We start from the raw sequence: 27,639 nt of genomic DNA, 5'->3' as shown, positions 1-27,639 counted from the left end.
ACAATCTAATTGATCTGCCCCTAAACTTGATTAATGTTTCATTTTGTGTCTATCAAATCAAGTTGTACAAACATTAATTATAACATCATTTTTGAAATAAGATTTCTCATTCACTGTATTCAAATGAAAATATTGAAATGTGTTGGATTCTCTCACACTGTGGGCTTATTTCTAATGAACGTGCAGATCATCTTGCAAAACTTGGAGCTAAAAACACTTTAAATGCAACTGAACTTCCTCATCGTTTATCATCTGAAATGTGTAATATGTTGAAAGAAATAAGTTAAATTCCTTTCTGTCTTTAGAAGTTAACACTTCTGCCTTATCAAATGCTAAAAGAACTGGCAGGGCTGTTAAGAGCACGGCATTTGGGTTGTTACAAAATGCCCCATACACAAAATATTTTGAAAATATTGAATGTATTTGCAAGGGACGTTTTGCAGTAGAGCACGTTTCTGTCCCTCTGTGTCTATGTCTCCGCCCTTCTCTCTGTCTGTCTATCTGTCTGTCTGTCTGTCTCTCTCTCTCACAGACACAAACATAGACACGGACACAGACACACACAGACACAGACACAGTCATACACACAGACACACAGAGACACAGACATACAAACACAGACACACAGACAGAGACACACACAGGCACAGACACACACACACAGGCACAGACACACACACACACACACACACACACACACGCACAAGAACCTTCTCTTTTTTCTCAAACTCAGTCTCCGCTGCACTAAAGTAGGAAACACTGCGCGCGCGCACATACACACACACACACACACACACACACACACACACACAGGCACAGACACACACACACAGGCACATACACACACACACACACACACACACACACACACACACACACACACACACCCAGAACCTTCTGTTTTTTTCTCAAACTCAGTCTCCGCTGCACTAAAGTAGGAAACACTGCGCGCGCGCACATACACACACACACACACACACACACACACACACAAGAACCTTCTGTTTTTTCTCAAACTCAGTCTCCGCTGCACTAAAGTAGGAAACACTGCGCGCGCGCGCGCGCGCCCACACACACACACACACACACACACACACATACACACACAAGAACCTTCTTTTTTTTCTCAAACTCCGCTGCACTAAAGTAGGAAACACTGTACGTCCAGCTCTCACCTTCCGTCATCCCTCTGAACAGTATTACAACAGCAACAACATACTTACCACCCCCTTCCGGACAGAACAGCAACAACAACAACCCACCACCCCCTTCCGGACAGAACAACAACAACAACAACAACAACCCACCACCCCCTTCCGGACAGAACAACAACAACAACAACAACCCACCACCCCCTTCCGGACAGAACAACAGCAACAACAACAACCCACCACCCCTCTCCGGACAGAACAACAACAACAACAACAACCCACCACCCCTCTCCGGACAGAACAACAACAACAACAACAACCCACCACCCCTCTCCGGACAGAACAACAACAACAACAACAACCCACCACCCCTTCCGGACAGAACAACAGCAACAACAACAACCCACCACCCCTCTCCGGACAGAACAACAACAACAACAACAACCCACCACCCCCTTCCGGACAGAACAACAACTACAACAACAACCCACCACCCCTCTCCGGACAGAACAACAACTACAACAACACGCTCATTTTCCCGATCAGCGCCAGGACACCGGTCACTCACTCAGGAAACCAGTCACTCGGTGCAACCTTAACCGTAACAGTGACAGTAACAGCTGCAGTAACAGTGAAGTCCCCAGAAGCTGTGGTCCTCTCAGGAAAGCGGACAGTGAAAACCAAAACCACACATGTGTGAGGTCCGAGAAATGCCGGGGTGGAAAAACGGGGGAAAAAAAACCACACGAGGAAACTGGTCCGGTATGGGCCAGTGACCGTCCGTCCGTCCGTCCGCTATGTCCCATGCACGGACAGCCAAAAGGGGATTGACAGGCGAAATCCTTCTTCCCCAGAAATCGTAAACAACGTGGAAAAAGTGATCAACCTATGATGGACTGCGCAGTATTTCTGAAAAAAAAGGAAAAGTCAGTAAACTGATATCTGCAAGACTGTTTGGGGTGGGTTGGGGTGTGTGAGAGAGTACATGTGTGGGAAAGAGGGAGAAAAGGCCTGGAAGTGATTATGTGTGTACGTATCTATCTATCTATCTATCTACACAGAGAGAGAGTTGTGTGTGTGTGAGAGAGAGAGAGAGAGAGAGAGAGAGAGAGAGCAAATAGGTGTATACGTGTGTGGATGTGTTCGAGTGTGTGTATGTGTATATGTGTGGGTGTATGTGTACGAGTGTGAGTAGGGTAGGGGCGTGCGCGCGTTGTGTGTGTGTGTGTATGTGTGTGTGTGTGTGTATGTGTGTGTGTGCGCGTGCGTGAGTGTGAATAGACTAGAATAGAATATATTTTATTGTCATGAAACCTTACGGTTTATAAGACACAAGTGCAATGGTAAATGAATGAATGAATGAAAAACACAATTAATCTATGAGTTAATACAATAAATTGGAACAGCATTCATAAAACAAATTTTCCTAATCTTGTTTGAAAATTCATCATCAGTGAGCATCATCTGACTGGGAATATTTCCTGTGTTATTCGAATTTTGAATATCTTTTAAAAATTGTTGCCTAAAGGTTCTATATTTAATACAATGATCAAGAAGATGGATTTCGTCTTCCAGTATGTTACACTTGTTGCACAATCTGTCTTCTTGTGGAATATTTAAATATATACCTTTTTCAATCTTTAGGTCATGCGCGCTTATTCTGAGTTTCGTTAAAGCTTGTCTGTGTTTTGTATCTGATATATCTAAAAGGTAGGTTTCAGTTTTGTACTCTGCTACAATCATATTGTAAAATTTTAGCTTTAATGTTTATTTTCTCTTTTATCTTTCCAGTATTTGATATATATTCATTTATATATATATATATATATATATATATATATATATATATATATATATATATACGACATATTTCAGTCTATGTACGCTGAATGTGAATTGGTTTTTCCAAATTTGATCAAGGCTTATAATTTCGAGTATCTTTCTAACAAATATCAACCATGGAGAGGTTGTATTTTCTTGTTGGTACATGGACTTATATAATTTGTTGATGAGGAGAGTTTCTGGTAATTGAATTATGTGAATCCAATATTTGATAATTTGGCATATTATCTTTAAACTTATTGGGAATCTGCCCAATTCACCTAACACAGGAAGCACCATAGCTTTTTTGTGTACTCCAAGTATTTGCTTACAGAATTCAATGTGTAATTTTTCATGTGGAAACTTATTCGATAAGCAGTCGTCAAAAAGATGTGCTAAATCGTGCGTGTGTGCGCGCGCGCATGTGCGTGTGTGCGCGCGCGCATGTGCGTGTGTGTGTGTGTGTGTGTGCGTGTGCGTGTGTGCGTGTGTATGTGTGTGTGTGTATATGTGTGTGTGTGAGTGTGTGTGTGTGTGTGAACAAATAGATGTATGTGTCTGTGTGTGCGTGTGTGAATCCGTCTATCTCTGTACGTGTCTGTGTGTGCGTGTCTCCGCAAAAGGATGTCTTTGTGAATGTGTGTGTAGGTGCACGCACGCACACACGACGAGATAATACACGCTTAACTGACGTAGGTAAAAGAGCACTGTCCATGGATGAACACGTGTGTTCATCACAGCCACAGAAACATGAAGAGAGTGGTGACGGACAGCACGCACGTTGTTTCAACAATGATTACAACTGCTGTTTCTCGGGAAGTCCATTTCTGACACTGTGCTTTGGATTAAAGTTTTGGTGTATGAGCCAAGATTTTACACCCCCCTTCTCCACCCCCCCCCCCACACACACACCCCCATTCTGGACTAAACTCGATTAACTCCTGTGGTCATTTGTGGCAGCAGGTCAAGATCGACCCCTCCCCCTCGCCCCAACCCCCGCGACAGGTTTGATCAAGCGATCGGAAAATGAAGGGAGGCCGGGGGAGGGGGGTGGGGGGGCCGGGGGTGATGGTCATTTTTGGCTAGTCTTTGTTGAATCCTCCTCCCTTCTCTTTTCACCTTCATGCTAGCCTGCACTGAAGTCCCGTCCATAGATATATATATGGCGAAAGTAAGGAACAGGAATCGATGGATGGATGGACGAATACTACTGAATGACTCTCTGTGTGTATGTGTGCGTGTATATACGTATGTGTGTTGATAACTCGATTAATTAACGCACATGCAAGCGCGCGCACACAGACATACACACAGACACAGACACACACACAGACACGCACGCACACACACACACACACGCACACGCACACACACACACACACACACACAGAGGGAGACAGAGAGGGAGAGACAGAGACTAAGAGAGAGAGAGACAAGGCGAATCTCAAAGTTATCCATATTTGTGTTCCCCGTGCTCTATTTTTCAGCCGAGAGAACAGACAGGAACTTCTGTCATAATCATCAGCTTAGAGACAGAGAAGGAACGAGGGAGACAGACACAGATACAGACACAGACACACAAACAACTTGCTGAACAATACAAGCGATCAGCGTCGGTCTCCGGCCGTTAGTTAGGTCAGCGTGACCTTGTGTTGCGCGCACTGCAAAATCACGAACACGGAAAGCGAACGTTTAAGGGTCGCGGTAACATAACATGGCGACGATGCAGCATGGACACACACATAGCGGCAAACCTCGGTGGGAAACTAGCTTTTAGCACTGCACAAACACGGAGTATCACTGTTTATCTTCCCCGCCATGTCGGCAGCCATATTCTGTTTTCGGGGGTGTTCATACTGGGTATGTACTTGTTTCCATAAACCACCGAACGCTTACATTGATCACGGGATCTTTAACCTGTGCATGTGATCATCTGCGTGCGTTTATACACGCAAGTGGCTCAGGCACTAGCAGATCTGCACATTATCTTGACCTGGAAGATGGAAAAAAGCTCCGCCCTTAATCTGTCATGTGCGACAGGGTTGGAACTGAGGAAACTGGGGCGAGAGTCCATCGCTGTAACCATCTGATCAACGCACCAGGCAAACTCCATTCAGCTGAAGAGGCTGGCAGTCAAGTCAGTGGAGAACTTGCCCGTACACTGTGAGTCGTGTGTTGTGAGCCTCTGTCAGCCACTGTGAATCGTGTATTGTGAGCCTCTGTGAGTCGTGTGTTGTGAGCCTCTGTCAGCCACTGTGAATCGTGTGTTGTCAGCCACTCAACGGAAATCGAGCAGCTCCGAAGTCCGCGAACTGTCTGTCGTTGTGATTCTATTTTTAGCAGCCTGACCTAGTTCCGACTTGGCGTTGTGGGCATTGTTTTAGTTACTTCCGGGATTCACAAGCCACCCGTCTCAGGGTGGTGTGGTGGACGGTGGGGAGGAGGAGGGGGTGGGTGGAGAGGATGGTGAGGTTGGAAGGGTGTGCAAAGGAGGGGGGGGGAGGGGGGGGGTGGGGGGGGGGCGGGGGAGCAGTCACCGTCGTCGCCACAACGGAACACGTACATGCAGTGAAAATGATCTTGCTGTTTTGGGTGACTCCCCACCCAACCCCATCTCCCTTCATCCCCCTCAGAGTCAGCCGGCTGATCAAGTTTACAGAACCGCTTTGGCGGCGGGGCCTGTTGACGTTGGAGATCGACCCGAGTTCCCAATAGGGGATATGCGACTCCCCACCCAACCCCCCCTCCCTTCATCCCCCTCCATGTTGGGGTTGTTGGGGTGGAACAGGGGTGGGGTGCGGTGGGAGGTGGGAGGTGGAATGGGTGGGAGGGAGGAGGGGAGGGTTGGAGGAGGCTTTCTGAAAAAATGGTGGAATTCTCCCACACCAACCGCGCGCGCGCGCGCGCGCGTGTGTGTGTGTGTGTGTGTGTGTGTGTGTGCGTGCGTGTGTGTGTGTGTGTGTGTGTGTGTGTGTGTGTGTGCGTGCGTGCGTGCATGCGTGTGTGTGTGTGTGTGTGTGTGTGTGTGTGTGTGAGAGAGTGAGTGTGTGTGTGTGTGTGTGTGTGTGTGTGTGTGTGTGTGTGTACCTTCCTCAAAAAACGAGGCGGGCATTATCAGGTAAAAACAGAAAAGGTTCTCCGTGTTGGACAGCAGGATGTTCGTTGTGGTGAGGAAAGTCCACTGCTGGTTGCGTGGTGCAGTTATTATTTTACAAACATAGTCTGTACCCATCCTTTTCTTTCTTTCTATCCTTCTATCTCTCTCTCTCTCCCCCCCCCTCTTTCTTTATTTATGAAAACGTAATTGAAGAAGTTCGGAGTTAAGATGACACTTTCATGGTTAAATGTTTCCGTGTAAACAGAAATAGCATTTCTCCCCCTTTCCGTCCACAATTAAAAATTGAAACAAATAACAACGTAAGTCTGGGTTCCCTTCTTTTTCTTTTCATTTTTCTTTTTGTTTTTTTCCTCTTCTCTTTTTCTTTACAAGTTCAGCGGACAAGAAGAGAGAGAGAGAAAAAGGAGAAGGCGACGATCACGAAGTAAAATGATGATGACGTTGATGATGATGATGACGGTGATGACGGTGATGATGATGATGATGATGATGATGATGAAAAGGGTGGAAAGACCAATGCATGAATGTATTAATGAATGAATGTAGCGTGAACGAATGAATAAATAAACAAATGAATAAAAGTGAATAAAAATTAGCAGAATACTGGTGATCTAGGTTACTACGAAGATTAACATTTAAAGAAAACAAATCTATTGGAGAAAAAAAAGAAAGAAAGAAAGTAGCAGGCGACGACCATGAAGACGAAAAAGAAGAAGAATGATGATGACGACGATGATGGTGATGATGATGAAAGGGATGCAAAGACCGATGCATGAATGGATAAATGAATAAATGTACGGACGAACAAACGAATGAATGAATGAGTGAATGAATGAAAGTGCGATTTTTTTCCATGTAGCATATATATCATGAGACTCACAAAAACCCAGATGTTCAAAACAAAAACTGACATTTGGACGTGACTGCCCCTCACCCCCACCACCCCCCTCCCACCTCCCCTTCCCTTTTTGGTGTCTATCTGTCTGTTTGTCTGTCTCTCCCTCTCTCTCTATCTCCCTCCCTCTCTCTCTTTCCATCACTCTTCCCCTCTCTATCATTGTCTGTCTGTCTCTCTTTGTCTGTCTCTGTCTCTCTTTGTCTGTCTCTCTGTCATTGTTTGCCTGTTTCTCTGTGTCTGTCTCTTTCTGTGTCTGTCTCTGTCTCTCTTTGTCTGTCTGTCTCTCTTTGTCTGTCTCTGTCTCTCTATCATTGTTTGCCTGTCTCTCTGTGTCTGTGCCTGTCTCTGTCTCTCTTTGTCTGTCTCTCTCTGTCTCCCTTATCTGTCTCCGTCTCTCTTTGTCTGTCTCTGTCTCTCTTTGTCTGTCTCTATCTGTCTCTCTTTGTCTGTCTCTCTGTGTCTGTCTCTGTCTCTATGTGTCTGTCTCTGTCTCTCTTTGTCTGTCTCTCTCTGTCTGCCCATCCCCGTCTCCACCTACTGCTCCATCTCTTTGTATGAATGTGACAGACAGTGTGTGTGTGTGTGTGTGTGTGTGTGTGTGTGTGTGTGTGTGTGTGTGTAGGAAGGAATTTTGTTTAATGTCCCGTCACACATATCGGTGATTGAAGACATTTTGTTAAAGTATTTATGAATACATCTGAGTATTATCGGTTAGAAGGGGTGGGAGATGTGGATGAATGGAGGGTTGGGAGAAACTGGGCAAATGAGGGTAAAAATGTGGGTGAAATTTGGACCCCCCCAACCCCCCCCCCAAAAAAAAAACCAAAAAAAAACAAAACAAAAAAACAAAAAAAACACACCTCTAAATACAGTTACAGGAAATTACTTAAAGGACTTCGTAAAAGAGAAGTCGTTAAACTGACAAGCGAAACAACTGATAATGAATGCAAAAAGTCAAAAACATCAACGTTCTCAGTCACTTGTGAAGACACACTTTCGTGTACAAAAGGCTTCATCAAGCTACAGTCAAAAATTATATGCTCAATTGTCAGGTTACTAAAGCATATGCACTTGACATTAGAACAATACTTGGTCCGTAATGAATTTGATAATAGTCTGAGAGCTAAACTCAGAATTGGTCTGCGAATCGGACCAAAGTCTGAGAGAGTCAACTGACGAGGTTTTAGACCTGAATTCAAGCACCTATAAAAGTCTCTTTCTAGTATATTGCTTATTTCCTTGTATGACAATGGGCAATATACTTTTATACTATCTATATGATTTTTTGCTCCCCTTTTTGCTGCCCTGTCTGCTTGGTCATTATAACGGAATCCAGTATGGGATGGTATCCAACAAAAATCACCATTTGTACCCTTCACAAATAGAGAGTGCAATAAATACCTAATTTCAAACAATAAATCTTCTCTTTGATTATTCTCAAAAAGGAGCAAACTTTTTAAGACAGATTGAGAATCAACACAAAATAGGATATTACTTACTATGATTGGTATATCAACAAGATGATTTAAAGCCATAAGGATGGCCACCAATTCAGCTGTAAAAATTGAATGTCCCGTACCTAAATAATATGAGTTTTCTGTTTTTAGGTCAGGAATGACAAAAGCAGATCCTGCACTGCTATCATCCAGGACCGAGCCATCAGTGTAAACTTTTAAATGATAATCAAAATTTTCTTCTAATTCAATTCTGACAGATGCTGCTATTATATGTGGAGATTCTTCTTTTGTTGTGTCAGAAGCACATATGTTGACGTTTGCTTTTGTTAACTCCCAGGGAGGGACAGGTGGCACCAGAACACGAGGTGCCATATCATGCAAATCAATGTCTGAAGAATTTAAAATATCTGACACATATGTGCGAATGGTTTGTAGATTTGAATTATTTTGTGCATTTTTTTTGGAAAATCAATATCAGACCTAATATTTACTTCCTCAAAATCATCCACTGCTGTACATCTCACAATGTATTAAGCAGAACTTAATTTTCTGATTTCATCTAGTGGTAGAATACCCGCAAGCTTATAGGCTTCTGAGGTCTTAGTATGCACAGGTACCCCTAAACCAGTTTCACAGCTTTACTGTCAATTATTCACAGCTTCTTTAGAAACGTCGGCGGAGCAGAAAAGAAAATTTCTTGACCGTAGGTCAATCTTGATCTTACGAGAGATGTCGCTAAATGTAAAAGAATTTTTGAGTCTTGTCCCCAAGGAGAGTGACTTACAATTTTTAAGAAATTTAAACTTTTAACTGCTTTAGTCACCATTGAATCAATGTGTTTCTTCCAGTTTAGTTTTGAAGTAAATAGGATCCCAAGAAATTTTATTTCCGACTTGAAAAATATTTCACGTCCTCCTAAAAAAAACGTGGTAGTTTGCTGGGATTATAACCATTATTAAAGAGGATCAAATGTGTTTTTTCTACAGAAAACTCAAAACCATTAGATTGCATATAGCTACTCAGTCTATCGAGTTCTCCCTGAAAATGTTTCTGTACATAATTGATGTAATGTAGGCTTGTCCTTTTCCTCAAGGACGTCTGAATCCATATAGCAATATGAGCCAGCTTGGTAGATGATGAAAAACATGCATGTAAATCATAAAGCATAATGTTGAACAACAATGGAGAAATAATGGAACCCTGCGGGATTCCCATGTTTATAGGCCTAGAGGTTGATAAAGTTACTCCCACTTTTGCCACTATATATCTCCCACTTAAAAAGGATTTAACATAGTCATAAACATGACCCGACAGACCAATTTGTTTCAGCTTAAATAACAGTCTGCTATGCCATACTCGGTCGTAAGCTTTGGTAAGATCGAAGAAGGACGCAAGGATACTTTTTCGCTTAGAAAACTGTTTTTTAATTTGAGTAGTGAGACGGGTCAGATGATCAATTGTAGATCTTCCTTTCCGGAATTCAGTTTGAGCTGACAGAATTATGTTATTTTTGTCACAGTAATATACCATTCTAATATTTACAATTTTCTCCATGACTTTCCCAACGTGGGAGGTAACCGAAATAGGTCTATAACTCGAAGCTTCTGTTCGAGGTTTACTCTGTTTTAATACAGGAGTTACAATGGAAGTTTTCCATACCTCAGGGATTTGTCCACATTCCCAGCACTTTTGAAATAATGCATGTAATATAATTATCCAGTTTTCTGGCAAATGGTTTAATATTGTGTAAGATACTACATCCTTACCAACTGACACATTTTTGTTACTCAACAAATGAATAGCGTTTTTTACCTCCTGTAAAGTGTGTGTGTGTGTGTATGTGTGTGTGTGCGTGTGTGTGTGTGTGTGCGTGCGTGTGCGTGTGTGTGCGCGCGTGTACGCGCGCGCGCGCGCGCGTGTGTGTAAAAGAATACATCTCATCCCATCCCGTCCCTTCATAATGACATCAGATCACATCACTTGACCAGAACCTGTCCGGTACAACTGATCCCGGTTTCGAATGCCAAACAAAGGTTGTTTTTTGTTTTGTTTTTGCTTTGAGGGTGCGTGGGGGAGGGGGGGAGGAGTGTTTCGCTTCCGAGCAGGTGGCTGTCAGTGTATCTGGCTCACATCATCATGATCTGGCACGTCGTCAGCTGCTGCTGTGTCCTTCCCTGGCAGCCAGAACTGTGACCAGCTTTACTGACCAACCGCTTCCTCCCACAACGTGGTTGTCGGGTTTAAAAAAAAAAATTATTATTATTATTTCTGTTACTGATGCCGGTATGCATTTGTTTTTTTCCCACACAAATGTCTTTCTCATTCTTAAAGCACATTAAGAGTATCTGATATACACGACTATTTCTCTTTCTCTCTCTCTCTCTCTCTCTCTCTCTCTCTCTCTCTCTCTCTCTCTCGCACGCGCGCGCGCAATGCGGACTCATGTGCACCCCCCCACCCAAACACACACACACACACACACACACACACACACACACACACACACACACACACACACACACACACACACACACACACACACACACACACACAATGATGCCACGGATGTGCGTGTACACAAAAACACGTATACACAGTACGAGAGAGACCCACCATGTTTAGGTCAACTTTTACATTCTTACCCTTTTACTCTCTCTCTCTCCCAGTACGTGCGTGTGTGCGCGTGCATGTATGTATGTATGTATGTGTGTGTGTGTGTGTGTGTGCGCGCGTGTGTGTGTGTGTATGTGACCGCCAGTGCACACGTGCTTTACTTTATTTAAAAATCTTATGCGCATGTTGGTAAAAGGGGAAATTATCAGTTGAGAAAAGATGGGTTTTCATAAAAGAAAAAGAGTGTGAAGAAAAGCGAACAGACGGGGGTGCGGTGGAGTGGGGGATGGGGGGTGAGCAGTGGTGAGCGTCAGGGTGATGAAGAAACGAAACGACGCGATCAGAATTTGATTCTTCCTGTAATAAAATAACATTGCGGGCTGTCCTCACACCTGATTCTCTAACTACCCCTCACCCCCCGCCCCCCAACCCCCTCATCCCACCTCCCCCCGCCCACCACCTGTGTGTCTGCTGTGCACGGCAAGGGGCGCGGTGTGCATCACTGGTCAATCCTCTTCCAGCCCTGCCCCTCACTGAAACCCACCGCCACCCTCCCACACACCCCGCCCAGGACACCCTCTCCTCTGCCCCCTCCCCCCACTCCCCTGTTTCGGTTTGCACCCAGACCTGTTGAGTTTCATCTCTTGTCTTGACCAGTCAATGTGGGTCAAAACCGATGGCAGATTGGTGAAGCACGTATGTAATGTGACACTCTATGTGCTGGGTGAGAGTGTTCAAGCAATGATTCATGCAAGCGGGGGATTGCAGGAAGTGTAGCAATGTGGCAGAAAATAGAGAACGCCTTGCACCCCCCACATCCTACAGGACATGCACACACCCGAGCGGGAAGTATTTCATTTGAGCAGGTAGGTAGATATACAGTCATGATGCGGAAATTCAGCCTTTTGTCTGAGACCTGGAGAGTCCAAGGTTTTCTGTGACTGGGGGACTAAAGGTGGAGGGAGGAGGGGCGGGGAGACGTGAATTCCCACAGTTACTTGCCAGGTTATTTTCAGTGGGCCCACCGTCCCGCTCTCAGGTTGTCCCCTCCCACAGAGGTAGGACTGCCTATAAGAGGCCCGCTGGACCGCTGTTAATCACAGTGCGTGACATGACACTTCGGACCCTGACCAGCATCACAGCACCAGTCTAGCGCCGTCAGACAGAAGCAATAAAGAAAAGAAGAGCTGAGCCGGAGGAAAAGTTCAAGAGACGAAGAGATAAACGATAGAAGAAAAATACAGTGTGGGCAAACAGAAGCTGAGGATCATGAACCTGTACAGTCTCCTTTCATGGAAAGGTATTTATGCAGATTGAAAACTGGAGTGAGAGAAGAAAATCTTTTTTCCCCCCGTCTTAGTTCACAAAATGAAACGAGTGCCTCTCCTCACGTTCAGTTCAAATGGGGAAGGCGGTGGGGTGGAAGCCAAACAGCAGGGAAGAACCACATTTTTTTCTTTGATTTCTGGAAAGCTCCGAAAAGTGCGTTGAACGCCTTTTTAACCAGATTATCGACCTGACTTTACAAGAACCGTTCATACAAAGAAATGAGTCTCGTCATGCAGAAGAACGCAACGAAATGCGAAAGTATCGTCAGTGATCACCAGGTTCAAGGAGCCATAGTTCTAATTCTCAGCTGTTGTGCCGCACCACAGCCTGCACCAATAGAGGTTGGGAAGATCACGGGTATTACCAACTACAATGATGTCATCTCCCCGCTAAGGACTCTGTTCGGAGGTCAGGTCTGGTCTGACATGGACATGACATCCAGAAAGCCTAGAAAGGCCCTACGTTGTATCAGAGGACATCCAGAAAGCCTAGAAAGGCCCTACGTTGTATCAGAGGACATCCAGAAAGCCTAGAAAGGCCCTACGTTGTATCAGAGGACATCCAGAAAGCCTAGAAAGGCCCTACGTTGTATCAGAGGACATCCAGAAAGCCTAGAAAGGCCCTACGTTGTATCAGAGGACATCCAGAAAGCCTAGAAACCCTGCGTTATATCAAAGGACATGCAGAAAGTCAGCTCACTCATTCTATTTCAGTTCAACAACCATTCATCGAAGATTACTTCGTACTGGCACATCATGTTTGAAAGGATCCAAATTTTCATGATGATTATTTTAGTGGAGATTATATTACCCCAAAGCGAAGTACAAAACAGGTTGAAAATTTCAATGTAAAAAAATGAACGGAAAAATGTTTGTTCTGAACTTACATGAACCCACTTATTTCAAGATGAAATAGATTCAAATGAAAATTATCCAAAGCTGCCTGGAAACAATCGTCATTTTTAAAGAGATGGGTGTGGTGGATAATGATGACTGTAATCTTTGTCATGTTGCAAAGGATGGCACTGCTTGGTTACCAGCAGTTCTGGCAGGGACGTGGGTGTGACAGAAACGGTCATGTTGATGCCACCTTTTGTTTCATGTCATCACTTGCAAAAAACAACTTGAATCTATGTAAACTGAACAAAAGCAACCATGTTTTGAGAGGCTTTACAACGTAGACTAAAATATTGGTACAGAACTGAATAATATGATAATGATAATATGATAGCGACGATCAACCTAAAATATACATACCGACTTTAAAATCGGTTGATCGTCCATTAACACATTGTGATTTTTGACAGCATGAGTGAGCGTGTTGGTGCATTTCAAACACTATCTTTTAGTCTGTTTTGTCTGTTCTCTTCCCTTTCTCTCTGTCTGTCTGAAGTCATGCTTGTTGTCTGTGTTGCTGGTTCTCATCAAGAGTCCTTCAATACATTTCATTCCTGTCATCATGTGCATGTTTGTCGGGTGTCTGTGCTCTTTTACGTGGTTGTTATAATATGTCTTTCGTGATTGTAACTGGCTGTAAGTCCTCAGCAAGTATTTAGCTTTATTCTTTAATGAACGTTCTTTGCAGCTGGTTATAAGTCTGATTGAAATAGTGGTGGTGAAATATGCAAACATTCTCTTAAAAAGCTCGTTGTTGTTGTTGTTGTTTTTTTCCTGCACAGTGCTTCAGCCTCAGCATCGCTTAAAATCAACTCTTCCTTGTAACCGTTCACAAGTATCCCTGAGCAGCAAAGAACAACTCCTATATTTAGCAATAAGAATTTCGTTTTGAACAGTGACAATTTGACCACCTGAGAAGAGAAAAACAAACAGTAATCTTAAGGTCTGTGAACTGTAGATGCATACAAATGTTCACCACAAGTCACACACGGTAGTCATTCGTTCCCACTCATGAACCGTAGGTGTGAGCTTGTTGGTGTTACATTTCTGGAAGGGGCCGCTGTGACGAAGTGGTTTGTGTCCGGGACTGAGTTCGAACCCTATCAGATTTGATCTTGATGTGTTGCAGGTGTGCTGGTTGTGATGATGGTGGTGGCTCTCAACGACTTCTTAACCCCCACAGAGGCTGCTGGTGACAGCAACGCCAGAGGTGAGGAGAAAGAGAGAAAGAAAGAGTGAAAGTGAGAGAGACAGAGAGAGAGAGAGAGAGAGAGAGAGAGGTAGTGGATGGAGAAAGAGGGAGAGACAGAGAGAGTAGAGGTAGAGAGAGAGAGAGAGAAAAAAAGAGAGAGGAGGGAGGAAGAAAGAGGAAAATAGAGAAACAGAGACAGTGGGAGAGGGAGAGAAGGGGCGACACACACACACACACACACACACACACACACACACACACACACACACACACACACACAGATGGAACCAGAAAGAGGGTGCAAGGCAGAGAGGACGGATTCAGACCCAACACAGACACATAGACAGACATCGAACACAGACACATAGACAGACATCGAACACAGACCAACAGACAGACTCGAACACAGACCAATAGACAGACATATAACACAGACACACAGACAGACATCGAACACAGACACATAGACAGACATCGAACACAGACACAGACAGACATCGAACACAGACACATAGACAGACATCTAACACAGACACATAGACATCGAACACAGACACATAGACAGACATATAACACAGACCGTTAGACAGACATCGAACACAGACACATAGACAGACATCGAACACAGACACATAGACATACATCGAACACCATCGAACACAGACACATAGACAGACATCGAACACCATCGAACACAGACACATAGACAGACATCGAACACAGACACATAGACAGACATCGAACACAGACACATTGACAGATATCGAACACAGACACATAGACAGACATCGAACACCATCGAACACAGACACATAGACAGACATCGAACACAGCCACATAGACAGACATCGAACACAGACACAATCTGTCGACCACAGCTTTTCCTTTGGCTGACCACCAGTCCTCACAGACACTGGGGCAATCGGTCCACATTGTGAAATGATTATTTATTTCTTCCACTTCATCTGCCCGATTTTATGTTTTATGGTTGGTGTTTGTTTCTCTCTCTCTCTCTCTCTCTCTCTCTCTCTCTCTCTCTCTCTCTCTCTCTCTCTCAACCAATCACTTTGTGCAGATCCTTTCATGTACTGGTGTATGTAATATCAAATGGTGTGCGTTCATTGTGGTTAAGACGCTTTTCTGCCAATACGGTGTCCGAGAGGGTCTCGGTTCGAAGCCCGATCTCGTCCTTTCCCCCAGTTTTGACTGGAAAAACAAATTGTGCATCTGGTCCTAATTCGGATGAGACGAAACCGAGGTCCCATGTGCAGCACGCAATCGGCGCCGCTGGAGAAGAACCCATGGCAAAGTGTTGTCCTCTGGCAAAGTTCGGAAGAAGAAATCCACTTTCATAGGTACACGATTATACATTCATGCCTTCAAGACCTGACTGACACCTGCCCAGCAGATGTGGCGTAGCGTTTATGGATTTGACAGAACGCAAATGCGCCTCCTTGAGAGAATGAAACTGTGAACTGTTCCAAAAATAGCCCAGAGCCATAGGATTGATCATTTGGATATTCCCTGTCGTTGTTATTAATTCTTGTTGTACTCAGGACGATCTTTTATGAAAACATTTTCCCATCTGTAGCAGGATGTTTGAAATGAAAGTTAGGCTTTAATGAGTTAACCACAACTTTTGAACACGAAAAGTACGAAGTACAAGGGAAACGATTTACAAGTAACCACAAAAGCAAAAGTACGAGCGCAGACAGAATGCCTCCTGCCGACATTAGCGTGAACATACAGCATTCCTACCTTGGGAATAACCACCACCTTTGGGTCTTAATTCCCATTGTATAAGCGTCATTCCCACATTAGAAATGGCCCCCCTCCCCCTCCCAACTCCAAGAGCCCGATGCCAGACTGATCCCCACTGTGTGGCAGCAGATGGAGGAAGGAAGAAAGGAAGGAAGGGAAGCAGGAAGGGAAGCAGGAAGGGATGCAGGAAGGGGGGTATACCAACATGGCTGGAGGACGCTACAGGCGGCACCTTGGAGACCAACTTCGCGAACGCCTGGGAGAAAGCCAACGCCAGCGTCCAGACCCTTGGCAAGGTGAGCTGCTGGCTGCTGTCAGTGACTGTTTCGGCGCCTATAGTGCTTCTTTTTTTCTGTCAAAATCTCTTTTAAATTAACGTCTAACCTCCATTGTAATTTCAGACGGTGTGTGTGTGTGTGTGTGTGTGTGTGTGTGTGTGTGTGTGTGTGTGTGTGTGTGTGTGTGTGTGTGTGTGTGTGTGTGTGTGTGTGTGTGTGTGTGTGTGTGTGTGTGTGTGTGTGTGTGTGTGTGTGTGTGTGTGAGTGTGTGTGTGTGTGTGTGTGTGTGTGTGTGTGTGAGTGTGTGTGTGTGTGTGTGTGTGTGTGTGTGTGTGTGTGTGTGTGTGTGTGTGTGTGTGTGTGTGTGTGTGTGTGTGTGTGTGTGTGTGCCACAACATGAATAACAAGGTTCTACACACATGTAGCCGAACGAAACAAGATAGAAGCGTTTGATACTGAGCTGGAAGAGAAACAGACAGACAGACAGAAGACAGGGATACAGACACAAACAGACAGACTGACAGAAGACAGGGATACAGACAGAAACAGACAGACAGGGATATAGACAGACAGACATAAGACAGGGATACAGACACAGACAGACAGACAGAAGACAGGGATACAGGCAGACAGAAGACAGGCAGACAGAAGACAGGCAGACAGAAGACAGGGATACAGACAGAAGACAGGCAGACAGAAGACAGGCAGACAGAAGACAGGGATACAGACAGAAACAGACAGACAGACAGACACAAGACAGGGATACAGACACAGACAGACAGACAGACAGAAGACAGGGATACAGACAGACAGACAGACAGACAGAAGCAGGGATACAGAGGGACAGACATAGGACAGGGATACAGACAGAAACAGACAGATAGACTGACAGACAGACAGAAGCAGGGATACAGACAGAAACAGACAGTCAAACAGACAGACAGACAGAAACAGGGATACAGACAGAAACAGACAGCTAAACGGACAGAGAATGCAGTACATACAATGTAACTTTTGCAATATGCAGTTAAATATATAACCAACATGGATAAACGAATGGTTTATAAATAAATAAATGAATGCATGTAGTGAATGAATGAAATAATATATGGATTAACTGATGAACGGTTTATTGACTGATTAAAGGATTAATAATCAATCAATTGATGAATGATACGAGAACGAAATACTTCACACGCTCCAGATCCGTAACCAGGCAATAAATCAATGTTCTTTTGATTGCAGACCACTTCGGTGTCGAAAATGTCGGATGAAACTTTGGTATGTCGATGCTGAATACTGTGTTTTTAACCTGGGCGAGAGTGATTGTGACATGCGTGTGCATGCGTGTGTTTGTGTGTGTGTGTGTGTGTGTGTGTGTGTGTGTGTGTGTTAGTATGTGCATGCTTATGCCTATGTGTATTTTTGTGTATGTGCGAATGTGAGTGCAAAGTGCAATCGCGCGCGCGCGCGCGCGTGTGTGTGTGTGTGTGTGTGTGTGTAATGCGAGCACGTGCTGAAGTTTCCGAGTGATGCTGGGTGTGTCTTTGTGGTGAGGGTGTGTTGGAGAGGGGAGGCTTTGGGGGGTGGGGGAGTCGGCTGAGTGTCTCTATGACTGCAAATTTGCATATGTGCCTTATGTATCCATGTGTGTGTGTGTGTGTGTGTGTGTGTGTGTGTGTGTGTTTGAGTGCGCGCATGTGTGGAGTGATGGCCTAGAGGTAACGCGTCCGCCTAGGAAGCGAGAGAATCTGAGCGCGCTGGTTCGAATCACGTCTCAGTCACCAGTATTTTCTCCCCCTCCACTAGACCTTGAGTGGTGGTCTGGACGCTAGTCATTCGGATGAGACGATAAACCGAGGTCCCGTTTGCAGCATGCACTTAGCGCACGTAAAAGAACCCACGGCAACAGAAGGGTTGTCCCTGGCAAAATTCTGTAGAAAAATTCACTTCGATAGGAAAAACAAATAAAACTGCAGGCAGGAAAAAATACAAAAAAAGAAAGAAAGAAAAAAAAAAAAAAAAAAGGTGGCGGTCTCAGTGCAGCGATGCGCTGTCCCTGCTCTCTGTGCTGGGGAGAGCAGCCCGACTTTTACACAGAGAAATCTGTTCGGACAGAAATTAGTAATACAGTACAATATAATACAATACAATACATGTGTGTGTTTGGCTTGCATGCGTTTTCGTGAATGAGAGGGGGTGTATTCGTTTCAATCAAAACAATGTTTGATCCAAAGAGAAAGAAACATTTGAAGACGTTGTAGGGACTGGCATAGTTATGGGAAAAAAAAGAAGAAAAAAAAGAAGATTTATTTGTTTCTTTTTCACGACAGGTTTATGAATCGGGAACTGGAGAAAAAATCCTAATTGGATGGCTATCATCCAAATCCTGTTTTCAGTTGTACATGAACTTAACAAATCTGTCTCATACACTTTCCAGTCTGTACATTATACATAGTCTTTTCTGAGACAATTATGTTAGTGCAGTGTAATCGTTCAGGTTTGAAAGAGGTTCACGTCTTCTTAAAAGTCAAAGGAGTGAATAGTTTTTGTTCAATATCACATACACGTAAAAAAAAAAAGAAAAGTGAATGAATAAATAAAGGGATAATAAATGATAGTGATACAAGTTTTCCTGAAAGCTAAGAAGAGGGTTATAAGATGGTTTGACGTCTTACTTAACCGACCAGAAAGAAGGAAATGACTGTGTTGTTTGTTACTGGTTTTTTTTTCCCCCATCAGGTGAAGAAGTGCTCCAAACTTTTCAACAGCGCACTGAACCACAGAGAAGGAAACTACACGCAGGGACTAGCTGACATTGTGCAACGCTTGGAGTCCTTCTTCAGCCTTATCCAAAGGGCCGACCAGACTGTCCTACAGCGTGGGGCCAATTCAAAACTCTCCAAGGACCTGAGGCAACCAGTGAAATATGTACGCCAAATGAAGGACGCTGTGTACTACTACCTTTCGGGGCTCCGGACCGCCTGTGACAACCAGGCCCGGAACAGGTCGGAGCAGGACTGCAGAGCGAGGTCGGACCGCCAGAGGTACATGTGCCAGCTGGACGCTTCGGACAACGAGGGACACTGGAAGGAACAAGCGCTGATCATCTCCAAGCAGCTACAGAACTTTCTGCAAGCACTCCGCTCCTTCAAACGCGTCCCGTGCAAGAGGCAAGGACCCCGACAGAAGGGGGATAAGGAAAAGGGGAAACACAGGAAGGCCAGAAAGGGTAAGGCTTCTGAAGGGGGTAGGCTCGGGAAGGGGACATCTGTTTCAGCTCACAACGAAACAACTGTCGGGCAGTTTAGCGAGAGTGAAGAAGAGGCGGAACAGAAACGTAACTGGCTTCAGACGATCGCCTTGGAGAGATATTTTCGCTATTCACCCTTTCTTTTCTTAATTAGACGTACCATCAGACATGGTTTATTATTCTGAGTCAAGAATTTCTTCACACCTTCGTGTTGCTTCACTCAGTATATAAACCTTTTGCTCTGACGTGTTTCAGTTAATGCCGTCAGTATCTGGCACATGCTGCACGTGTCTTCCTCTCCAGTAAACTTTTCGCCAAATGACGGATACGACGCGGGGTCTGTGCTGTCAAAAATCAATGTCATGTACTTAGATTACTTTCATTGAAATAACAGTCTTGTGTCCGTTATCGTTCTCACCCCCCCCCCTCTTCATTTTTCCCCCTTCTTCTTCTTCTTGTTCCACCCTGATAATACATTTCTTGAAGTAAAGAAAGCAAGTCACAGTGAATCTGTAGCTGTACTTACGATAAGACTTTGTTAATGTCTGTGATATCAGTTTTGAATTTTAGATATTCACTCCATTTTACCATTCAGAGGACCATAACTCCATTTTACCATTCAGAGGACCATTATTTTCTTTGTAGAACAGGATTGGTCTGAAGACGAACACTTTCAACGATTCTTCATGTACAGGAAAATAATATTTTACGCTTTAATACAGAAACCAGGCAGCTCTTGCTACTTGCCAGCCAACACTGATGCTTTTTGATTTTTTTGTTTTTTGTATTGACATTTTTATGGGTGCGACTGACACTAAAACATCACAGTTTCAGGTCTCAAACCAAGAGAAATGTACAAATGCAGATTTAACGTAAGACACTGTACAAAGGCAGATCACGGGCGAGAAATAATGTTTTCCAATTCATAATGATACTCAAACTATTGAACTGATATATCTTTAATAGATAATGTCTATTATTTCTCAGTTTATGATATCATTCAAACAATTTGCATTCTCAGTTTACGACAATGCTCAAACCATTCAATTTTTGATATTTTCATACACAAGATTAATCCTAGTATTGTTACTTCATGATAAATTTAGATCATTCATCTGATATTTTGAAATAATATTATAACACCTGGATATTTTCAGTTATGATTATGCTCAGACAATTTCACTTTTTTATGTACACGACGTCTAGTCTCTGCATGACTTTTTGTGAACCAATTTTACAGAAGGTAGTACATGGTATTTCTGCATAATTTACATATATTTTCAACTCTCTGCAAGTTTCTTTTTGAGCCTTTCTTGAACTGTGATAAACATGGTTTCATTATTTTCATCTATTTTAAATTTGCAGCCAAAACGTTTTGCAGAAAATGTGAAAATTCGAAATTTCTTCTGTGTGTATTCGTTCGTTCATTTATTGGATGATATCCATTAATTCATCATCTGTCCCCTTCCACAACTTATCATTTTAATGGGTGGAGAAACAACAAACTAACTAGTTACTTAATTTGAAGATAAATGTACAGCAGAAAGAACATGAGGCTTGAATTTGAAACTTTTGATTTGGACACAAAAATTACTTTCTTATCGGCTGAAAAAATAAGGGAGACACAGACAGACGAGGCAAAGGCGTATTCAACAATGGCTTGACGTTATGTGTCTTTGTCTGACCATGAGTTAAAGTACGTGCTCGTTCAGTGCTGATCAATGTTTTCGGTGAGGCTGGCCTGTTTGCATGGGAGGGGGGTGGGAGGGGGGGGGGGGGGGGGGGGGGGGGTGTGTTCACGTCATCAATTCCAGTTTGTTTGCATTGCCACGGTGGTGTGTGCTTATATGTCTTTGCTCTATTTTTTGTTTTTGTTTTTTTTTCAATTAAAGCTTTTACCATTTGCTTCATTCCCTTCCTTTGAGCTGCTCATTTGCATGATTGTAAGTTGTGTATATGTTACGCATGTTTATGATTGCATGTTGTCTGTCTCTGCATAATTGCAAGTTGTGTGTGTGTGTGTGTGTGTGTGTGTGTGTGTGTGTGTGTGTGTGTGTGTGTGTGTGTGTGTTGCAGAAATGCATGCTATAATGTTGTCTGTCTGTTGCGCATTTGCATAATTGTACGTTGTGTAATGTTGTCTGTCTGTTGCGCATTTGCTTAATTGTACGTTGTGTGTGTTTTACGGATTTGCATGATTACACTTTGTCTCTGTGTGTGGCGGATTTGCACGATAGCGCGTTGGGTGTGTTTTACGGATGAGTATGATAGCGCGTTGGGTGTGAGCATGATAGCGCGTTGGGTGTGTGTTACGGATGAGCATGATAGCGCGTTGGGTGTATTTTACGGATGAGCATGATAGCGCGTTGGGTGTGTTTTACGGATGAGCATGATAGCGCGTTGGGTGTATTTTACGGATGAGCATGACTGCATGAAGTCTGTGCTGTTTATGTGCTGTCTGCTTGTTGCGTTTGCTACTGCGTCTTGATTACGGCTGTTTTGCTTTCAGTTGATTTCTCCCTGTCCTGTCTGTCTGTCTCTTACTCTGTCTCTGTCTGTCTCTCTCTCCACACACACACACACACACACACACACACACACACACACACACACACACACATATATATATATATATATATATATATATAGACAGGCAGACAGACAGACAAATAGATAGATAGGTAGTTAGGTAGTCAGATCAGTTCTTCAGATATAGAAAAATAAAGTTTTACAAAGTACATCGACAAAATGTACCCACAAGCTGTCCGCATTCAAGAGTGGGGCCGTGGATGGAAATGGAGGGTGGAGTGTGGACATTGTGACTTGTGACGACTGTCTTCTGTAAGCTGGTGGCCAGGCCCCTATCACCGTGACGTGACGACTGCCTTCTGTAAGCTGGTGGCCAGGCCCGTATCACCGTGACGTGACGACTGCCTTCTGTAAGCTGGTGGCCAGGCCCGTATCACCGTGACGTGACGACTGCCTTCTGTAAGCTGGTGGCCAGGCCCGTATCACCGTGACGTGACGACTGTCTTCTGTAAGCTGGTGGCCAGGCCCGTATCACCGTGACGTGACGACTGTCTTCTGTAAGCTGGTGGCCAGGCCCCTATCACCGTGACGTGACGACTGCCTTCTGTAAGCTGGTGGCCAGGCCCCTATCACCGTGACGTGACGACTGCCTTCTGTAAGCTGGTGGCCAGGCCCGTATCACCGTGACGTGACGACTGCCTTCTGTAAGCTGGTGGCCAGGCCCGTATCACCGTGACGTGACGACTGCCTTCTGTAAGCTGGTGGCCAGGCCCGTATCACCGTGACGTGACGACTGCCTTCTGTAAGCTGGTGGCCAGGCCCCTATCACCGTGACGTGACGACTGCCTTCTGTAAGCTGGTGGCCAGGCCCGTATCACCGTGACGTGACGACTGCCTTCTGTAAGCTGGTGGCCAGGCCCGTATCACCGTGACGTGACGACTGCCTTCTGTAAGCTGGTGGCCAGGCCCGTATCACCGTGACGTGACGACTGCCTTCTGTAAGCTGGTGGCCAGGCCCCTATCACCGTGACGTGACGACTGCCTTCTGTAAGCTGGTGGCCAGGCCCCTATCACCGTGACGTGACGACTGACTTCTGTAAGCTGGTGGCCAGGCCCGTATCACCGTGACGTGACGACTGCCTTCTGTAAGCTGGTGGCCAGGCCCCTATCACCGTGACGTGACGACTGACTTCTGTAAGCTGGTGGCCAGGCCCGTATCACCGTGACGTGACGACTGCCTTCTGTAAGCTGGTGGCCAGGCCCCTATCACCGTGACGTGACGACTGCCTTCTGTAAGCTGGTGGCCAGGCCCCTATCACCGTGACGTGACGACTGCCTTCTGTAAGCTGGTGGCCAGGCCCCTATCACCGTGACGTGACGACTGCCTTCTGTAAGCTGGTGGCCAGGCCCCTATCACCGTGACGTGACGACTGCCTTCTGTAAGCTGGTGGCCAGGCCCGTATCACCGTGACGTGACGACTGCCTTCTGTAAGCTGGTGGCCAGGCCCGTATCACCGTGACGTGACGACTGCCTTCTGTAAGCTGGTGGCCAGGCCCGTATCACCGTACACCACGGCCAGTCCGCACTGACGGTCTTCTTGGATGCGGAAAGTGCGACATCATCGACAAACAGCTATTTTCTGTAGGGCTCATGAAAGATGAGCAAACTGAGCAGTTTAGAAAGGTTTTTTTTCCTCTAGAATATTGAACATTCCACTCCTGTAGACGTCAGCAATGCCTGGGGATCTCCTTATCTCACTTCCCTTGCAGCTAGTGGCTGAGAACACCATCTTTATTGTGTATCTGTCTGATCTGAAGCGGCACAGGGATTCTGAGTTAACACGTAGTGTGGAGAGTAGGACTCCAGCGAAGACGTTTCCCACGACATCCACAGGGGAGTTTTCTCACGGTTTGGTTGTGATCACCGCCATCACATTATTATTATTTCTTTTGTTCTTGAAGACGGTTACTGTTCGACATCCTGCACACCTGAAGGACACCAGATTCTCTCCAACAGAGACGGAGAGGTCGTGTAGGTCAGCAAAAAGTGTTGTTGTTGTTTTTTCTGTCCTGATGACTTTCGGAGGCATAGAATCATTTCCTGGTGCTTGCAGGTGCCTCAGCTGCCTTCTCGATATCTGAATCGGAGGGTTTTTTATCCAGACTATCCAAAATGAGTAGTAGATTTGTTTCGGGTTGTCTTTTTTTTGTGATCAGTTATGACTTCAGCAGTTTCAGACTGGAGGGGAACTGTTTTCATTGCCGCAGAGTCTTTTTCTGTTTCCTTCAAACATTTTTCCTGCATTCCCGAAGGCCTTTTTGAAGTCTGAGCTGAGCTTCAGCCAGAAGTTGTCGGCGCAGTTCCCAGCAACTGGACCTCGGCTTTGGTGACCCACAACACACATAGTTCTCTGTGCCCGGGTCGTGCTTGTGGTTTGCTGAGGAAGAGTTTTCAGTTTTAGCTTCTCAAGGAAGCGTCACTGCATTCGGAGAAATTCATATACGCTACGCAAAATCTGCCAGGCAGTTTCCAGACCAGCAGCATAACCAGCCACACTTAGTCAGGCCTTTAGGGCAAGCACATCTATCACCTATCATGGCAGATTGCTTCAACAGAACTGTGCCAGAGGACAACTTATGTTACCACCAGTTCTTTTTCAGTGTCAACACATGGAACCTCGGTTTATCGTCCCATCTGAATGACTTGCCGCTCGGTTTGATTTTCCATTCAAACTTGGGAGATAGGACGTGGATTCGAACCCAGGCCCTCATGGGCACGGTGTTGGAAGAGGAGCGTCCTAACCATTGTGCCACTTCTCTCAAGGGGCCAGTCAGGCTGTGGCTGCAGCCTAGCACTTTTAGAGGCTGTGGCTGCAGCCTAGCACTTTTAGAGGCTGTGGCTGCAGCGTAGCTCTTTTTCCAGCGGTTTTGGCTCCGTGATGGCAAGCCTGGAGTATCTCCAGTCTGCATTTTATATTTGCCTCTTGACCAAATCCATCCCCATTTTGCAGGTGGTGGAACACAACGTCTGCCAATAATTTTTGCCTCTGTGCTTTCTGAGACAGAATGAAGGAAAATCTGCATCAGATAATTTGCGGCTGTTGTTCTTTTCACCATGCGTTGTTTGCCACATTAAAGCTAAGCAGCCTTTTCGGTTTGGAGCGATGTTTGTTTTTTTTGTCATCACAGTAACTCAGATAATTGTCTGAGTGACATTCGGCACTGTGGGAAGGGCGGGTGATGTAAAAACTGCCGATGTCTTTCCTTCTTGTGATGATGAGGTAATTTTCGACCTCGGATACATCCATGACACTTTGTGCTTTAGTTTGGAAGAGAAGGTTGAGTTTGTCATGCACTGACTGTGGCTGCAATTTGGCTTCAGTGGTATCTGTCCGTTTTCTTTTAGATCTCTCGTTTCTTATGATTGGGGGTACGCTGGCTACAAGTTATGATCGGGGGTACGCTGGCCACAAGTTATGATCGGGGATACGCTGGCTACAAGTTATGATCGGGGGTACGCTGGCCACAAGTTATGATCGGGGATACGCTGGCCACAAGTTATGATCGGGGATACGCTGGCCACAAGTTATGATCGGGGATACGCTGGCTACAAGTTATGATCGGAGGTACGCTGGCCACAAGTTATTATCGGCGATACGCTGGCCACAAGTTATAATCGGGGATACGCTGGCTACAAGTTATGATCGGGGATACGCTGGCCACAAGTTATGATCGGGGGTACGCTGGCCACAAGTTATGATCGGGGATACGCTGGCTACAAGTTATGATCGGGGGTACGCTGGCCACAAGTTATGATCGGGGGTACGCTGGCCACAAGTTATGATCGGGGGCATGTTGGCCACAAGTTATGATCGAAGTACGCTAGCCACAAGTTATGATCGGAGTACGCTGGCCACAAGTTATGATCGGAGTACGCTGGCCACAAGTTATGATCGGGGGCATGTTGGCCACAAGTTATGATCGAAGTACGCTAGCCACAAGTTATGATCGGAGTACGCTGGCCACAAGTTATGATCGGAGTACGCTGGCCACAAGTTATGATCGGAGTACGCTGGCCACAAGTTATGATCGGCACCCACCCTCACACCAAAGTAATGAAAGCAGAGATCTCTGCCACTTGGCTTCTTTCTGATGGTCTTTCTGGTCCAGGTCTCGGGTCTTGGGTGCTGCGTCTGTGGATAGGACGTCGGCAAAGCAGTGGACAGGCGGAGGGTGGGGACCCTCTCAGAACCGTTAGCTGGAAACGTGATTGCAGCAAGCACTGAGTTCTTCACAGCTTAAAAAACAAACAAACAAAAAACAAACAAACAAACAAAAACAAACAACCCCCACCACCCCCCGCCACACACACACACACACACCTTTTCACGCTTACGCTGTACTTTCTTCACGTGCCAGAACAAGCTATACCGTCAGTCAGGTCTCCTGCAGAACGACAGTGATCATGGTGTTCAGTGTCTGCCTCAGCTGTTCTGTGAGGTTCATTCGTCTGTTGAAAATACTACTTCTACTGCTACTTCTACTGCTACTACTACTACTACTACTAAGTTTATTTAGCGTCCTAGCGAATGATTTTAGTCTAATTGTTTTACAATACAATGTTTCCAGTAAAAACTATCACACATCAAAACATGCAGGCTGGTCCAACTAAGTGAGCAAACATGACGTGCTGTGACAAGACATTGTATCAAAAGTACACATCAAACGCAATGTCCATATCAAACTATACGTAAATCATACATAAAAGCATACAAAAATGTATGTATGCCTACACAATATAACAACAACAGCGTAGTATTGGTAGTAGCAGTAGAATTATAATAAGAAGAAGAATAACGTAAAGCATACATCGCCCCTCCATACTAAAAATTCCCAGCCGTGCTGCATAACGTAAAAGTCGACATGCGAAACATTCATTCAAACACCAAAACGTCAACTTCCAGACACATAACCCCGCACAGACATCAAACTAAACACCAACATTGATTCATGCCCGGGCAGACACAAAAGCATCACGCACATCAAAAACACCTAAAGTACATATGTAAATTACATATCAAATACAACACCCAAATGATGGAATCTCACATCACAACACCCAGCCCCAACATTACTATACCCAAAAACAGACCACCACACCCCAACCCAGTCCGAACACTCAAACCAACCACATTCATCACATGGCCCCAACAAATGCACACCATCCTAAAACCCTCCAAACGTCACCTCAACAACACACACAGAAACAAGCACACACCCGCACTGTTTTATACAGACGAGTCTTGAGCTTGGTTTTAAAGATGGAAGTGGGCCGGGAGGGTT

General features: G+C 45.0%; 2 protein-coding genes across 2 annotated transcripts in view; both read left to right on the top strand.

Annotated features, from left to right (window-relative positions):
* Window positions 1-4,831: 4,831 nt before the first annotated feature.
* On the top strand, window positions 4,832-22,689 carry LOC143296019 (uncharacterized). The gene is made up of 6 exons (XM_076607763.1): window positions 4,832-5,135; window positions 14,413-14,493; window positions 16,366-16,532; window positions 17,760-17,795; window positions 19,257-19,746; window positions 22,625-22,689. The coding sequence occupies exons 2-6, from the start codon at window positions 14,427-14,429 to the stop codon at window positions 22,687-22,689; spliced, it is 825 nt and encodes a 274-aa protein (XP_076463878.1). The 5' UTR covers window positions 4,832-5,135; window positions 14,413-14,426.
* A 2,377-nt stretch (window positions 22,690-25,066) lies between these two features.
* The window catches only part of LOC143296009 (peroxisomal N(1)-acetyl-spermine/spermidine oxidase-like), a 41,736-nt gene continuing 39,163 nt past the window's right edge, over window positions 25,067-27,639 (top strand). The window contains exon 1 of the mRNA XM_076607751.1: window positions 25,067-25,203. Coding sequence (XP_076463866.1) covers window positions 25,067-25,203 — 137 coding nt within the window. The remainder of the gene's footprint in view (window positions 25,204-27,639) is intronic.

Source organism: Babylonia areolata, chromosome 2, assembly GCF_041734735.1.
Source record: "Babylonia areolata isolate BAREFJ2019XMU chromosome 2, ASM4173473v1, whole genome shotgun sequence".
Classification (NCBI taxonomy): Eukaryota; Metazoa; Mollusca; class Gastropoda; order Neogastropoda; family Buccinidae; genus Babylonia; species Babylonia areolata.
This window is presented reverse-complemented; position numbering and strand designations above follow the sequence as displayed.